Source organism: Capsicum annuum, chromosome 6 (assembly GCF_002878395.1).
Source record: "Capsicum annuum cultivar UCD-10X-F1 chromosome 6, UCD10Xv1.1, whole genome shotgun sequence".
Lineage (NCBI taxonomy): Eukaryota > Viridiplantae > Streptophyta > Magnoliopsida > Solanales > Solanaceae > Capsicum > Capsicum annuum.
The window spans coordinates 183,052,294-183,070,285 of record NC_061116.1 but is presented as its reverse complement, the minus strand read 5'-3'; the positions used below and the strand labels follow the sequence as shown (position 1 = coordinate 183,070,285).

The 17,992-nt window shown below is 35.1% G+C and overlaps 2 protein-coding genes and 1 non-coding gene across 3 annotated transcripts; 2 read left to right on the top strand and 1 right to left on the bottom strand.

Moving 5' to 3' along the window:
* Nucleotides 1-375: 375 nt before the first annotated feature.
* LOC107874874 (aluminum-activated malate transporter 14) lies at nucleotides 376-4,767 on the top strand. Its single transcript, XM_016721581.2, has 6 exons — nucleotides 376-757; nucleotides 1,098-1,238; nucleotides 1,363-1,635; nucleotides 1,742-1,875; nucleotides 2,012-2,155; nucleotides 3,836-4,767. The coding sequence occupies exons 1-6, from the start codon at nucleotides 490-492 to the stop codon at nucleotides 4,469-4,471; spliced, it is 1,596 nt and encodes a 531-aa protein (XP_016577067.2). The 5' UTR covers nucleotides 376-489; the 3' UTR covers nucleotides 4,472-4,767.
* Nucleotides 4,768-5,412: 645 nt separating this feature from the next.
* TRNAC-GCA lies at nucleotides 5,413-5,484 on the bottom strand. Its single transcript has one exon. It is a non-coding gene; the product is annotated as a tRNA-Cys (tRNA).
* Nucleotides 5,485-5,768: 284 nt separating this feature from the next.
* On the top strand, nucleotides 5,769-7,326 carry LOC107872894. The gene is made up of 2 exons (XM_016719549.2): nucleotides 5,769-6,055; nucleotides 6,792-7,326. The coding sequence occupies exons 1-2, from the start codon at nucleotides 5,869-5,871 to the stop codon at nucleotides 7,307-7,309; spliced, it is 705 nt and encodes a 234-aa protein (XP_016575035.2). The 5' UTR covers nucleotides 5,769-5,868; the 3' UTR covers nucleotides 7,310-7,326.
* Nucleotides 7,327-17,992: the final 10,666 nt, after the last annotated feature.

Sequence of the window (17,992 nt, the reverse complement as noted above, 5' to 3'; positions counted from 1 at the left end):
AAACTAATCTGTTACCAAATATGTATATTTTGTTATGATATATATCAATTATAATGAATGTCTATCAAGATCTATTTGATGTCTATCAAGATTTGATATATTTGTCCTTTAGTATGAAACTAGGGGCAAATTCTCCCTATAAATAGAAAGTTTCCTTCATTGTATATTATCCCTCAAGAGAAAGAAATAATAATTACTCTCTCTATTCTCTCTGCTCTTCTTCTTTATTCTTTCTTGTTTTATAATATATTTATATTAGTAAGCAGAATAATTATAAGTAAAATATTAACAGTAATTTTTCAAAAGCTAAGTTGGTTAATTCACTTTCTGACCTAAGCTCCTCCCATTCCCTCTTCTAGTAAAGTAAAATATAAGGATTTAAACACATCAACCTTTATATATATGGCAATTTCTTTCTATATATAAAGGAGGGGTGGCCCAAGATATTCCCAAAATCCCAGCGTAAAACTAGTGCTTCATCTTTAAGAAATGGAGGTGACCAGTGGGAAAAATACTTCTTGCTGCTTGAATATTAATGGTCCTGTAGAGAAAATGAAGAGGTTGCCAAGATTAACATGGAGAAAAATCTGGAAAGTGGGGAAAGAAGATAAAAGAAGGGTCATTCATTCACTAAAAGTTGGAGTAGCTTTGTCATTGGTCTCCTTGTTATATTTGATGGAGCCATTGTTCAATGGAATTGGAGAGAATGCTATTTGGGCTGTCATGACTGTAGTTGTTGTTCTTGAATTCACAGCAGGTAACTTCATATTCATTTTACTCATATAATTATGTTTATCAACTGATATTTACACGTAAATCTTCTTAAAATGCAAAATAATTAACCTGATAAAAAACTTAGTTAAATATACTGACCTTCTAATATCTTTTATTTTGTATAATGGTGGCCTGAAATAAATTTAAGAGGGGAGCATGGGTGGCGAAGATCGATTCTTTATACTGTCTCAACTTTTTTGAGATTGCAGTATATTGTCGTTCATTGTATTTTAAATTTCCATGTCAGTTAATTTTATGAATCTTATTCTGAATGACGTATTTTTTATTAATTTAATTTATTTATTTTTGTAACTTTTGGATAGGGGCAACATTATATAAAGGGCTGAATAGAGGACTTGGGACAGTATTAGCTGGATTATTGGCATTCTTGATTGCACATATGGCCAAAGAATCTGGCAACATATTTCATGCTACTTTCATTGGAACCGCAGTTTTTTTAGTTGGTAAGTTTCACTTATTGAATTACCCCTAAAAAAAAATTATTGAATCACCCTTTCTTTATTTGATTTTAACTTAAATAAAAATTGAATTATTTTGATCAAATTCTTTTTTGTTTCTAATTTTCAGGAGCTATATCTACGTACATGAGATTTTTCCCTCATATAAAGAAAAATTATGATTATGGTGTGGTGATATTCCTCTTGACGTTCAACTTGATCACAGTGTCAAGCTATCGTCTTGATAGTGTGTTAAAAATCACACATGAGAGGCTCTACACCATAGCCATCGGCTGTGGTATCTGTCTCCTCATGACCCTATTGGTATTTCCAATTTGGTCAGGAGAAGACCTCCATTTATCAACTGTTGCCAAGTTCGATGGCTTAGCGAAATCAATTGCAGGTACGTACATAGACCACAATATTTAGAATGGAAATTAACTAGTTAATTACCATCTTAAGTCGTGTAACAAAGAAGATTGATCAGATCTTTCAACTAAACCTTGCAGTTTGCATTAATGAGTACTTCAGCGATAATATTCAGCAACAGGAAAATGACGCAGAAAATTCAATGGAAATGGAGGATCCCATTTACAAAGGTTATAAAACTGTTTTAGATTCCAAATCATCTGATGAAAATTTGGTAAGTTATACCAGAATGAATTATCTCAAGTCCAGTAATATTTAATGTACATTAGCATCAGTTGATTAATTAGAAAATTTAATTAAATTTTCTCCTATATATAATAATTACTTAATTAAATATGAATATGAATCAGGCACTATATGCAAGTTGGGAGCCAAGGTATTTAAGACACTGTACCAGGTATCCCTGGCATCAATATGTTAAATTAGGGAACGTTCTTCGCCATTTTGGATACACACTGGTAGCTCTACATGGGTGTCTGCAAACTGAAATTAAGGTAATGGATAGTCTTCCCATAATGTTAACAATTTTTTTCTTGTCCTTTCTTTTGGGTGGGGACAATTAGTCTCTAAATTTCCATGCTCAACTAATCTGAATTCGCGTCAGTCAATCGTGTGTATCTAATGATCTTGAACTTTTGACCCCTACTTGTGTTTAGGGGTGTATAGACCAAACCGTCAAGTCAAACCAAATCGAAGAACCAAACCAAACCGAGGAAAAAAACCGACTTTTGGTTTGGTTAGTTTGGCGTTTGAAAAAAAAACCCGACCATTCTTGGTTTGGTTTGGTATTAACAAAAAAAAAGTCAAACTGAATCCAAATCAAATCGACATAATATAAATATATATATATATAATTTAACTTTTTATACATAAAATATTAATTATAATCTACTTTTTAAATACTTTTTCAATTAGTTTTATTAATTTTCAATATTTAGAAAGTAGATATATATATATATATATATATTCATATTTGGGCCTTTAGGTTGTAATATTTATCCATTAATTGCTAATAAAATGATCCAAAGTCCAATATAAACTTTAAACATAAATTTTTCACTCTTCATCTTATTTTTTAGTGTCAAGAGAATTTTTCGCTCCTCAATTTTTCATAATTGTGGTTTTTCATTAGCACATGAATGAAAACATACTTGATCTAAACTTCAATCACAATATAACTGTAAAAAATAAAGATTATAAAAAAAAAACCGAGAAGAACCAAAAAAAATAATGAAAGAACCGACTAAAACCTAAACCGAAAAAACCGATTTTTTGTTGGTTTGATTTGGTTTATAGTTTTAATAAACTGACATAATTGGTTTTTTTTTTTTTTTCAATAGAAAACCAAACCAACCCGACCTATGTACGCCCCTACTTGTGTTAGGATCGATTTGCGTGCACACACACTAGATCTATGGAGAGGATGAAGAAAACTAGAGAGAAAGTTCTTGAGGAGAGAGATAAGTAAGAATGAATTACGTGGTAACGCCCCGTGAGTAAATTTTACGGTGGACGGACTATTTATATTAATGATTCAGATATATACAGTTACACAGAGAAATGAGAATAAAGGGACAGCCTAACAGTATGTCACATATTAATCAGGCTCCACAATCTAATAGCTTGCCTCATGAACAAACTTTCAAGGTCAAAAGTCAAAATTTGTTGTACGTTTAACTTCATGTTTTGCCTATTGGATGCAAACGTTAAAAGTTCAAAACCAGTTACTTCTAAAACCACTCTCGTAAATTACACCTATTATTCTATTAGCTCTAGAGAATATCTCCACAAAGAGTTGCAATATTTAGAAATCTATTCAGATATTTTTTTCTCAAGTGTCAACAAGTACAACATGTGATGCCTAATTTTTGTGCTCACTAAGTCAACAAGATTACAAGAGCACTATGTGGTGCTACTAGCCTCTAAAGAAGGCTAAACAAACAAACAGTCAATCTAATAATCCAAAGAGTTGTTGATGCAATAAGTAGAAAACCATTGACATTTTTGATTTCCTTCTTGGAACTGTTTTCTCAATTTCCTCCATATTATTGCTGTAAGTGTATGCACCTCAAATATCTAATTAACGTGTTAGATCTCGATCTAGATTAAATTTGTTTTGTTAGCTTTTACTTTCTTTATTTAAAGTGTTAATTTCTTGATTATTATTTTTGTAGACTCCTCAATCAGTTCGAGTACTGTTCAAAGATCCATGCAATCGACTTGCCGGAGAATTGACAAAGGCACTAAAGGAACTAGGCGATAGCGTAAGAAATCGTCGTAAATACTGCCCAGAGATGCTATCTAACCATGTCCATGAAGCATTGCAAGACCTCATCGATGCCTTAAAATCCCAACCAAGACTCTTTCTTGGCACTAATAGTAATACAAACATACTATTAGCCCTAGCAACGTTAGCAGCTAAGCAAAAATCTGGTAAAGATTTTGTAGTCTCTTTATCGAGTGTAAATACTGACTCATCTGATGATGGTCCTCCTCGTCTTGGTCTCAGCCAAGACTTTTTGAAAGAGGGTGATAAAAAGCAAAATACTTTGAGGCTCACATTAAGCAAGATTGGCATTACTAGCCTTGAATTTTGTGAGGCCTTACCATTTGCAGCCTTTGCATCTTTGCTAATTGAGGCAGTTGCAAGACTTGATCTTGTTATTGAAGAAGTTGTAGAATTGGGAAAGGTAGCTCATTTCAAGGAATATAGTCATCATGATGATCATGAGTTTATTAATGTAGTAGTTTCTGATAATAATCCTAGAGAGAGAAATGAGGTCCCCTCCTCTCAATTAGCAACAGATTGACTCTATCTGTAGTGGGTTTTTTCTATATATGGTCTCTTTTTTGATGGTCAAATCAAAAAGAAACTATATACAAAAAACAAAAAGGGTTTCATGGCTGATGATATATACATTAGATAGTTAGGGAGGATATTATATTATACATTTAATTATTTACATTGTCCCTTTTTCAAGGTTGAAATGATATAATACTTCATCTAGTTGTTTACAATTTCATAGTACACCTTGTACGTGAGTTGTAGTTTCTTGATCTTTGATTTCAGCTTACATTGGTATTCTATAAGTCGATTATTACATTATTTCATTTTCGTTATCGTTTCTTCTATTGTTTGTTGTGCAGCGCTATCCATTTTGATTAGTTTGTAATGTGATTCTCCCATATTTGTGTCCCCCTTTTCAGACTGTTTGTTTGACAGGTACCACTTAAGTCGAGGGTCTATCGAAAACTTCTTCTCTATTTCTACGAGATAGCAATAAGGTTTTCGTACATTCTACCCTCCCAAACCCACTTGCAGGATATTACTTAGACGTTGTTGTACACGTAAGTATGTTGTTCGTGAAAATTTTATAAAAATAATCAAATATACAATTAAACCGCGAGTGCACGTGCATCCACTATCATAATTTAAAGTTTAAACTCGAGCAAATGATATGATTCCCTACTTAATTTGAATAGCAACAAAGACATATTTCCCTTTTCTCATGATTTTCATGTGTGATAAGATCACAGGATTGAATTGAGGGTATAGAAAATGAACTAAAATTTGGCTCGTTTTATATTTTGAACAAACGAACTAAAATTCTGAAACCATGTTGAAGCCACAAAAAGAGATAAGAATTCCAGAAAAAGAAAAAGATCTGAATTTCTTAAATGTTTCAGGAATTCTGAAAAAAAAAAAAAAAGTATCTTCATTAGCTTAAAAAATAATTAAGGTAACCCAAAAAGGGCCCAACCGGGTTCGAACCGGTGACCTCTTGATCTGCAGTCAAATGCTCTACCACTGAGCTATGGACCCTGGGTGGTTTTTATGGTTCAGCTAAAATATATTTGGTATAGTAAACGACATTTAGAATTAAGTCCACTATACAAATCTCACACTTGTGGATTCCACTAGATATGTTGTTGTTATTGAAGAGAAATATGCTATTTAAAATTAAGATTATAATTTAGATCTTACATAAAAATACTTGAAATTGAAAGTTTTTAACTATAAGATGTCAAAATCTTTTTTTAACTTGATATAATGAATTGATTTTATAAGTTAAATTGTTAAAACGTAGAGCACAAAAGTTGCAAAATTCATGTATTATGGCTCCACCTCCACATATAGTGAGGATAAGATTATGTATGGAGAGAATAGAGCAAAGGAGAATGCTCAGTCTGCTTCATTCATATTCAAATGAGTTGCACCATAGCAATACTAAATTCTATATCCACTCCTTATTTTAATAAATGTTGTACACGAAGCTTATTTAACTGGAATTTTGGGGAAAATAACAAGACTACTGATGATAAGCCACAATTTAGATATCATGATCTTGATCTCCCTTTTCCTCCTTCCCTCATCAGCAAAACATTCTTGAAAGGTACATCATTCTTTCTTTCTTTATCTTTTAAACATGATAATAATTGTGATAAAGAATTACTAAAACAAAACAAGATTCATATCACAATGGTCAGTGGATTCTTAATTACGGGAGTAAATTCTGCAATATGTATCCAACTCTCCTATACTTAGTTTTGCACGCTCACATATACTCCTTCCGTCCCAAAATAAGTATTACCTTGACAAAAATTATGCCGTCAAGAAAGCAATAAATGCAACTACAGTTTACTAAACTATTCCTGTTTAATAAATGTCTTGAAAATTGCACGGTTAAGAAAATGGAGTGTAAGGGTATAGTTGGAAAAAATATATTGCTTTTTGTTTGAATTCTTAAGATGACACTCAATTGAGGACAATTTTTAATTTTTAATTTTTGATAAGGTGACACTTATTTTGGAGGGAGTATTTATTAACAGTGGAGAACACAACCTTAGTTCTTCCGATATGACCAAACCCAATATTGTTGATACGAAAAATAGATATGCGGTGAACCGGGTCGAAGTCAAGATTTGAACTTTATGAATTTTATATGCAGGATAGCGATATGCCGATATCAGATGTTACTAAGAATTTGAAAGTTTGAAGCCATCGAATTAAAATTCTGAATCCGCTCCTATATAGAGGGAATTTGAACCCATGAACCTATTGTTAGATCAGCCACAGAAAAGAGTACTATACATGTTGTTGAATTTTTTATTTGATCTAATGATAAACAGGAAGGGAGCTGAAATGTTGCTATAAGGCATCAGTGGATGGATTTAGTGCAACTGAATTCCACAAGAGATCTGATTTCAAAGGACCATGTGTGATCATTGGCTACACAACAAAGGCCTTTAAGTTTGGAGCATTCAATCCAGAAGGTTACAGAAGTACAGATGATTATTATGACACTTTTGATGCATTTCTCTTTTATTGGGCTGAAAATGATGAACAACCAATAATCTTGCCTAAAGTAGGGGGAAGTGGTGCTGCCCTTTTTGATTATGCTAGAGGAGGGCCCCAGTTTGGTGCTGATGGATTGCTAATTGGACCTCCATTGGCTCCTGTCATGGGTGGATTTGCTGGACCTGATACTAATTCTGGCATTGGTGATTTAAGGCAAGCTAAGTCAAGATTGGGACTTTCTTATGCTAAAAGACCGGATGGTAGAGAGTCTTTGTTTGGAGATGAGTCTAAGGCTGTTATTGATGAAGTTCTTGTGTTTTGTAGTCCTCAAATTGCTAGCTTATATTGATTCAGGTTTCCCATGAAGTTTTGGTCTTTTTTGCAAAAATGGATGTCATTGCCTTGGGGAAAACTAATTAAAAGTTTCAGTGAGCTTGAGGTTGAAGGGAGTCTTGGAGCAACTGGCAACGTTGTGCCATAGGTTCAAAGCCGTGGAAACAGCCTCTTGCATAAATGCAAGGTAAGGCTGCGTACAATAGACGGTCCAATCCTTCCCTGGACACGCGCATAACGGAAGTTTTAGTGTACCGGGCTACCTTAGTGATCTTGAGGTGACTTAAGGAAGTATCATCAGTGCAATACTAGGTCATAAGATGTAGCCATGTAGATTTCATATTTTCTGCATAAAAATGGGCTGCAGAAGATTTTCTATTTTATGTTTCCTCCAAATTCAATTCTCAAGTTATATCACTTAAAGATTTCAACTCAAGAATGGATTGAGTAATTATAAAAAGGCACATAAAATCATTTACCAACATAAATAGAGCCCTCCATACAGATAGAAATGGTCTGTAAGCCTGTGATGCATGCTCAATTTTGGTGATAGACGAACATAGGCTCACCAAGGTAACCAAGAGAAAAAACACATGATGCTGCTCCGTGCCTCACGTGCTACTACTGGTTTTCAAAGATCTCCATAAAAATAGAAGCCTTTCGACTAGTTAATGTGTCAAAAATGTCTGTGCCAATATATTTTCAGTAATATATAAACATGTAAAATATTAATTTTTCGACAAAGGGTATTCACTGCTGCTGTGAGTTAGCAGCTACAGCGAGTCGATAGTTTGGAGAGATTATACTTTCTTGGGTACTATGTTCCCAGTTAGCTACTGATGGAGATGTTTTCAATAACTAAATATATTGCCACTTTTGTTCCATCATTCTTCAATAAGACTAAGTGGAGCACTATTTTAAAGCACAGACCAAAAAGGGTACATTAAAGAAAACATAGATACGTCGATAAAGTAGATCTGGTTTTATTGAGACTATTTGCTTGGTGATAAAGCTGTCACACGCTTCTTTGATTCCTCTCTAGCTACCTATGGTGTTATGGATGAACTAATAGGGGGCGGGAAAGGACGTTTAATCAGTTACTGTACCTATTTTTGTAGCATCTCTTTTTGAGTTAATGGCTTATGAGCTTTTGGTTACACTTTTCTAAAGCTTTGTTAGGAAGAATAGTTTGGGGGACATCTTTTGAAGTTGAGTTCAAGGAGTTGTAAAGCATCAATTAATTGATTCTCACTTTTATGTATCTTGCTTTTGTATTCTTCTTGATTGGTTTAACAACTTCATTAGTTAAGTTACCTTGATTCCTTTCAGCATCAGATGTGCCCAATGCAAGAAATAATTACTGTTTATTCTTGAGAATTTTGTGAAGTACTCATAGTTGATCATGATATATGAATTAAATATTACTGTTGTCAACAGCACATGAGTATCACTGAAAACTTTTACCTTCGACTTTATTAAGTCAGAATGGTCTCTTCAAATGGATTTCTTTGTAAGTTAGAAAACGTGAGCTGAGCATAATAGTGTGATCAGTCGGGTAGTGGGTTTCAGATAACGAATGCCTTAAAGAATAAAAAAAAATTTCAACACCTGAAGGTGTTACGGACACATCTGGAGTGGGATTAGGTCGACTGCTCATTAACTCTTCATTTGCATTTGCCATCTTACTTGGTTTTAATATATTGTGCCTGTGAAAATGATGTTACAAAGCTCAATAACCGTTTTACTAACTTGCTTTCTTGTATCCCTTGCTTGAGAGTTATTTTTGTGTTCCCTAAAGGAATAATATCCTTTGTGTCATTTGCTATGGATTCTTGATCATAATTACTTGGAACTATCGGAAGTGCAACTTCTAAGAAAATTGGAACGTTTGAAGTAGGAAACGCACAAATTCAGATGGTTTACAAATATTTTGGCTCAGGTTTAGTTCTTGACAACAAATTCATACTATAATGACTTGAGCAAGACGAAGCAAAAGATACTTTTATTAATCAATGATAAACTGAAATATATACACAAAGAAAATAACGGATACAATAGAATCTCTCCTACAATGGACATTATCCAAATATCAGGAAATATTTAAAATTAAACTCCTAAAATAGTGGAAAAAGAATAACTACCTATACAGTAATAGTAAAGCTGTAACATTAAGAAAACACAGTAATAAACAATGTTCTAATACACCTCCTCAAGCTAGATGGTGTGCAATGTTAAAACCCTCAGGGTTGCACCATAAAGTGAGGGACTAGGTCCCTCAAAATCAATCACAGGCAATCAACCAATCAAATGCAGGAAGACTAACGACAGTGTAGGAAAATAACAATACACGATATTTAACGTGGAAACCTCCTTACTCAAGGAAGGAAAAATCGCGCCTTACCCTCACAAGCACCTCAAAAGTTCACTATAATGAACCTCTTAATTACAGACTCGAACTTGAACCTAACTTTAGGTTTCTCTCGCTTGTAATACCTCTACTACAAGCTCATCTTGACAACTCTGCCAAGGCACTCTTTAGACTGATTAACTCTAATCAGTATCTCACTTTGGCAACTTGTAATACCCCGCGAAGTCCTCTTCCAGTTTGAGCCTTACAACGTATTCAGTAAAGCGGAAATCTGAGTCTAAAAGTTTCAGAAATATATTCTCAAGTATGAAATACTTTGAATCATGTGGAATTTCCCTAATTTATACTTTTTGCCATGTAGAGCATTGAACAAACTTTCCATCGATAGCAAATTCACCCAAATCGGACACTCGGGTGAAGAGTTAGAGCCATTTTAGTGAGACAGTGTGTCGCCATTTTAGTGTGCAGTGTGTCACCTGACCTTCGGGTGCGTCACGGAGCTATCCAAAATAGCAATCATCAAATTCTAGTGGACCTCCGCGATTCCTCCGCGTCGCGGTGAAGTTCCAGTTCGCAACCAAGGTGGCAAAGTGATTGCCACCGCGTTGCGTCATCGTGCCATTTCTCAATTGTCCAAATTCCAGTGGGCTAGCGCGATTATGGCGTGTCGCACCAGCATGAAAAATCGAGATTTTTCAGTTAAATTTTCAAGGGATTTTGGGTCTTTTCCCCTGATCCCCAGCCTCTATATATACCCAACCAAGAGGTCTTCAGCCCCATTTTTCTCTTCTTCCACCAAGAAAACTAGGGTTTCCAAATCAAATCCCCTTTTTCTTCATCAAGCAAAAGTCAAGAGAAATTAAGGGAAATCAAGAATTCTTCCAAGAGCCTTCAAGAAAAGAGTTTCCCCAAGGTATGCGGATGTTGATTCTTGGATCCCTTTCATCCAAGAAGCTCAAGTAACCCTTTTCTAAATCTTAAAGATTTTATGTTTGTGAATGGTTAATGATTCTTTTGAGTTGAAATTGATGTTCTTGCTATGATTGAGTTGTGATTCATGTTTGTTTACAAGATTATCAAGCCTTGGCCCTAGTATGTGGTATTTATGTGGTAAATGGATTATGTACTTGTTGTTGATGTTGAATGATCTCCAAGTTGGACATCTTTATGTGTTTTTATGAATCTATGATAAATGTATGAGTTGAAAACATGTAAACTTGGTTGTTCATGATGAGTAATTTGATTATTACACCTATACCTAAGTTATGCATGAAGAGTGTTTGATAAAATACCCAAGAGACTAGAAATCATGTATTGTAGTTAAATTGTGACCTAAATGACTGATGCATGCTACACCCTTATGAAAATAATGACTCCTATGATATTGTTATGTGTTATAGTGGTTGGTAAAATGTTTATGAATCTAGGTCGATGGACGTATGGCATGTTATTATATGCACCCCTCTCCTTGTATAAGACTTTGAGAACTATGTGTATCATGAAATGCCCTAGTGAATGAATTGTACCATGATAGTATGAAATCCCCAATTAGGTGTAAAGCCATACATGCCTAGTGTTTGATGAAATGCCTTAGTGAATGGATCGTACCATGATAGTATGAAATGCCCAAATAAGTGGGAACCCGTGCATGTCTAGTGTTTGTTGAAGGACCTTAGTGAACAAGTAGAGATGCGATAGTAGTAATTTCCCCCAATTATGTGCTCTTTGATACATGCTAAGTCTCTAGTACATACCAAGTGCTTGATGAATAAGTTGTGATCTAATAGTATGAAGTTCTCCCCCCTTCCCAAATCATGCGATGTCTTAGTAATTGTGAGGGTGAACATGAGATATGACTCCCTATTACTTGAAGAGATGCCTTAATGGTTTTCATGATAAATGAATGATTGTGATGATGAATGAATAATTGTGATGATAAGTGAATGATTGTGGTAAGGAACGAATGATTGCGGTGATGACTAGTGAAAGGATGGTTATGTTGTACTTTTATGTTATCGAGTCCTGGGGGTATTTATACCCGACAATTTAGCTGTTGTCTAGAGCCCGTGTCAATTTCACAATAATCCTAGTCGAGCCATAACTCTCAAAAATCAGTGAACTACAGAACTCTGTATCCTCAGACAGTTACAGAACTTGAGAAATCTTAGTAATCTCAGTTATCTCGGTAATCTCTGTATCACTAGTAATCTATCCTTAGTGTTGTACTCAACTCAGTTCTTATAGTATTCCAGTGTTCAGTTCTGGACTCGGTAGTGATCGAGTAATCTATTTAACTTTGTATCATCAGTCTGATACCGTGATTCAGTAGTATTTCGCCAGATACGGAACCATGTGAATTCAGCTTAACTCAGTCGGATTATTTAAGAAATATGCTCAGTGTCAGATTTAGCTCAGTTTATGCTCAGTTGAGAATCAGTTCAAAGTCTTTCAGTTGGGAGTAAGAGCTAGCACCGAGTGAGTTCAGGAATGACGGCTTCCCGTCAGAGAGGCCGAGTCATTAGGAGCAATCCCTGAACTCCAAAACTGCGTAGCCAACGCAGAATGCAAGAGTCCCCTTCAGTAGAGGCTGTCACCTATGAGAGGTTTGACTATTATAGGCCGACTTCCTGCGAGGGTCATCCCGTTAGAGAGGCTTGACCAGAGAGTTTTTTACTTGTGGCACGGTATTGACACCCTTCCAGCTGGGGTTACAGGTTGGACCCCACCTGTGGTAGGTTGGGGCATGTCGGTTAAGTAACTACTTCCCACAATTGCAGTTTCAGTATCAGTCTTCAAAAATCATGACTGTGTGGTACAGTCGTCTATCTCAGTGAGGAACTCAGATAGTTCCATTGATTCATGGACCATTCTGTCAGATAGTCTTGGTCTTATATACAGTTATTTGTTATCGTATCTAGAGATCTCACGTCAGATAGGCTTGATCTCAGTCTCAGATTATGTTGAGTATACTTGTTGCCATATCTAGAGATCTCCCGTCAGATAGGCTTGATCTCAGTCTCATATGCTGTTGAGTACTCTTCTTGTCAGATTTGAACACGATCCTTTTCTTATCACTGATAATAGATTTCAGAATCATCTGTTAGAGAGGTTGATTTCCGACCCATTCAGTTGAGAGCAGTGATCTCAGAATTCAGTCTTTGATGTGAGTATATTTTGTTAATCAGTTATCAGTAGCAGATGATTCAGTGATTTAGTATCTCAGTGTTAGTAGTGAGTTCAGATGGCAGTAACGTGGTATCCGAGTTTCAGTATTTAGAGTTGTGATGATTGTGATTACGGTCTGTGCATTCATGTATGTGTCATCATTCGATACTCTCATGATTATTCAATTATGTATCTATTTATACATGAGCCCTTCCATTTAGCCTTACCCCGCATACTCAGTACATTCCTGTACTGATGCATTTGCGCTATGGTGTTTTATTTGGCATCATAGGCTTAGAGGCACAGGATCCAGAGTTTCCTCGGCAGTTCAGTCTCGGTCAGCAGCAGTGGCCATAGCAGTGAGTCCTCTTCTTTCGAGGAAGAGTCTCAATTTACTATTATTGTATCAGACTTTGTTTATTTTCAGTTGATGGAGTTAGTTGGGGACATGCCCCATCAACTCCACAGTTCAGACAGTTAGAGGCTTTTCAGACGGATATATTAGTATTTTGTTTTCAGTTTGAGTATGTATAGATGTGTTGAACCTTATGGCTAGTTTCCGCATTTATTTATGTTATTATGCGGTGTACATGTACAGGTATCAGTAAAGGGTTAGTTTGTGGTCCTTCGGGGTCATAAGTACCGTGTAACAACTAGGGGGTAGTCTCGGGTCGTTACATAACTTTACCTAAGCACTTCTCTCAAAAAATGAAAACACTACTCTTATATTATGAGTAGTTCAATTACAAATTAGGACTTACTCAAGACACTTTCTATTAAGCACACATCAACAGCTAAGAACTTGAGCAGTGTTGAAATGGGGTTTTTGCTGCTCTTCACTCTTTGTATTTTCCAAAAACCATTTGATGAAAAAAAATCTTTTTTTTTTATATATGAGTGATGATTAGGGCTGAAATATCATTGGATCAGGTATCCTATTCAGTATATGCAGCACCTGCAGATTTGTTACACAAGAGGACAAAACTGTACAGACACGCTTGGCAGCTTTACTGTACCATGCACATCCAGGGGCCTAGTCCTTTGCAATTAGCTATCATCATCAAAACTACATATAACAATTTTTCCTTTTTTGATGATGACAAACTAACCATATAACTTTGGGCACATCTACCACATTTAATCAGTCTAATTACCACTCTGAAGATGAATGTTCCCCCTATCATTATGCTTCTACCATCATGCAACATAAGGACCTGGTCTCTTATTGTCATTTACAGTAAAAATATTGTGCATATTTGACATTTTCTTCCCCCTATCATCTTGAACCATTATTCAATTAGTGAATTTACATACCTTCTTCTGTCATTATGCCTTTGTTTATTCATCTATTCAACACATCACTTCCTTCCCCCTATCAGTATGCCATTCAAATCTGTAATTCAACTTAGTATTCCCTCTTTTGGCATCATTGAAAAGTGAGTATAGTAATCTAAGAGTAAAATAAGCACAAATTAGTTAACTCATGGCCACTAGGGCAACACTAACATGAAGAATAACTTTGCAATTTAAAGGAAACAAATGTAACACACAAAGAAAAGATTCATTCATAAGTAGAAGATAAGTATCATGGCAGTACATAATTTAAATGTTATAGGGAAAAAGCCACAAGAATCAAGAAGTATAAGTGAAGGACTAAAAAAGATTTTGAAGGGGTAGGGTCAAGTTATTATTGAGATGCCTTATCTGTGCATTCAGGATAAGCACCACATCAGTTATGATTGACACCCTCTTCTTCAGTTCAGTGTTCTCAGTTCTGAGCATTTCAGAGACACATGGGATTCTTTTGTAGAGATGTTGAATTGTCACCTGGAGCTTGATAATTTCTTCATCCTTGGCAGCTAAGTTGAGCTTCAGTTCCTCTATTTCCTTGTTGAACTTCTTCTGAGAAATTCTACCTAATAAGACATTCAGTTTTGACTAATGTTTTCATGCCAAGCATTTGTAGCACAGTCCTTTGGGTTAAATTTTCATAGATAATACCAATTTGGTTAAATACCTTGTTCAACCAATATCCATAAGGCATGTCATGTTTTTCATTTTCTCCAAGAACAACTTTCTGAATGTGTTCCATCATTAAAGTAGGTGGATTAATGAATTCAAAGCTAATAAGGCATTAATCATATACAAATCAGTGGCTGAGACAATATTTTTCTTTTGTGATCTAGGTAGAATCACTTTATTCACAAATTCAAAGACCAATTGAAACTCGCTCTTGAGTGATTTCCTATTCACTGCAGCCATAAATTTTTCTTTAACCTTTGATGCATTAGCTAAGAATTCTATTGAAGGCAGCTACTTTGAGACAGTTCTCATACCATTTTATAGGAACTTATAGAATTCTTCCCAGTGCTTTTTTCATTCAGCTTTATTTTTTTCCTTGGACTTGTTAGTCAGATTCAACCTATCTTTTGAGAATTCCAAGATGAAATAGAATTCCCTAACTATCTCATTAAAAATAATGGGAATAGGTCCTTCCATGAAATGCATACAGCTTTTATGTTTTACCAACTCCACAAGTTCCATTATACTAGGTTCTGTTAGTACAGTTAAATAAAAAATCCTTTTAGTTAACACCTTTTGATTTTTCAAGAACCTGTTTCTAACTTCCTTGGATACCACCTTATTATTACCCCCATTCTTTCTTCTAGTATAAGTGACCACTGATTTTTTTCAGGTACTTTTCTTTTCTTAGGACCAGGTCCCTCAAGTGTCACTAGTTTCTCAGTAAAACTTCCAGACTATTTTCCAAAAATTCTTGGTTTTTTATTGACATTAGTTTTCCTGTGATCAACGATACTCTTTCCTGGGCTATTTGAAAAAAAAGTTTTTAGCAACCCAAGTTTCATCCATCACAACTTCATTAGAAGAATTTTGAGGATTCAAGGATGATTCTTCATCGACAGGTTGAGTGATAAAAGAGTTAAGCTTTGGAAGATTAAGAACAGAAGGATATTTTACAGAAAGGTTTAGGATAGGATTTTTAACAATGCTAAGCTTAGAATCTTTTGAAGGACATAAAAATGGAAGAGTTGCAACCATTAGGAAGATCTTTTTCTTAGAAGGGCTATTTGGAATTTGGATATCCCTTGATGAGAGAAGATTTTAGGTAATGGGAACAAGATATGACCAATTTCAGATTTTAGGTGACTCACATTTCCTTTTAGAATAAGACAACCTTTTTTTGACACAAGGGCAGAGAGGATGTGATTTTTTCTTAGCAGAACAGACAAAATTTGCACATACAAGATACTAACCAAAGAGATAGGACCAGGTCCCTCTCTAGTTTGTATGAATCTTTAACTTTGTGCCTGTCATATTTGTTCACCTCCAAAGTTATTCCCATGGGTGTATACCTGCAAAGGTATGATACTGAGTTAGACAAATAAGTCCCTAATTTATCAAGCATACCTGCCTCTTGAACATAACCAGTTTTGTGAGGAGACACTGATTCGCTTGATAGTAGGTCAGGCTAATATGACCAATCCTAGCATTATCTTGTTAGATTCATTGCACCACATCATACCATGACTTGTTTTGTAAATAGGCATGAGGACCAGGTCCTAGACTTGGCATTCTTTAAATGTCCAGATTTCATTTTGCATTATTAGTCTCTTTACTATTCTCATCAGTAGCATGTAATTTTTGACCCATTTTACCTATTCACATAAGATACTTTTCACCTTGAAATGTCTCAGGAAAGAGAATACAATCGAGCCTTCCATTCATATCCTTGAGCAATTTTATATCCAGAATATTATTTTGATTACATCCCTTTCTCCCTCTTGCACTTACAATCATTTGTTAGGGTTGGGAACCCATTTGAGTTTGAGTTCCCAGTAGGAGGACAGAGGTCTGATTAAATCCTTCTTTATCCATCTAGATAACGTAAGCTTCTTCATGTTTTTCCAAGGTCTTAAACCTTTGGGATAGGTGCTCTCCTGGTGAACATATGTAAAGTTTGTTATTCTTGCTCTGAGCCAGCTTCGACAATCTTCTTTCAGGTGTCCATCTCTTCCACAGTGATTGCACAAGGATTTATATGCTTTGTTTTAACATTTTGAACAACCTTTTCTTGTGACCTAGATGATTGAGTTTTGTGATGATACCCAAGGCCCTTTCCATTATTAACTCCTTGACCAATTAGGTTAGAAAGAATTTGTGAGGATAAAGTCCACGGAAGGCATTTTTTGAGTTCTTCCCTCAAATGGACCAAGCCCCTATCCAACTCCCTATTCTTCTAGAGTGAAGACATAAGATGCTTTTGGAAATCCTTAAATTTCTCTTCAAGCTCAACCCAAAACTTTGATAATTCTTTCTTTCCTTTACTCTCAGTAGCATCTACTTTCTCTAGTTTACTCACCAAGCTCAGATTTTTAATTTTGAGCTTAGTAATCTATTGCTCAGTTTTAGATATTCGGAGAGTCAAAGCTATTAATTGAAGCACCTAATCTTCTAACTTTCCTTCTAGAGCATTATTTTTCTCTTTATCACAGACACTATTGGCTTTCTCCAGTTGATTAACTAAGTTTAAATTTCTGATTTTAGTTTTGCAATCAGTTTCTCAGTTTCATATATCTAGAGGGTTAGAGCTATTAACTCAAGCTCTTGACTTTCTACCTTTTCTTCCAGAGCATTTTTTTCATTAGTCATTTCATGCATGGAATCAATCAACACATTGACAAGCATTTTTATTTTTCTAGTAGAGTAATTCTATAAGTTTTCTTTAATGTCAGAAAGTGTTACCTCATTTTCTTCTTTATATTCAATGTTTGCCATAAATGCAAATAAGGAATCAAAGGTCATTTTCTCATCCTCCACTGCTAGAAATATTTTTTTGCTTCTCATCTTCCTCAGATTCACTAGAGGAATCTCTCCACATTACTAGGGCCTACCTTAATGCATAATTAGCTGCAACCTGTCTTCTTGATTTTACAGGGACTTGGTCCCTGTTTCTTCATTTATCACCTCCAGTGTTATGATAATCCTGATAGTCTATTTTGTGTATTGGACAATCCTTAATAAAATGTTTAGGACTTCCACATCTGTGACAAACTTCTATAATGCCTCCCCTTTTGCTGCTACTCCCACTTCTTTGAAAATGGCCACTTTGTCTCATAACTCTAACTATTCTTTTTGCCAAATAGG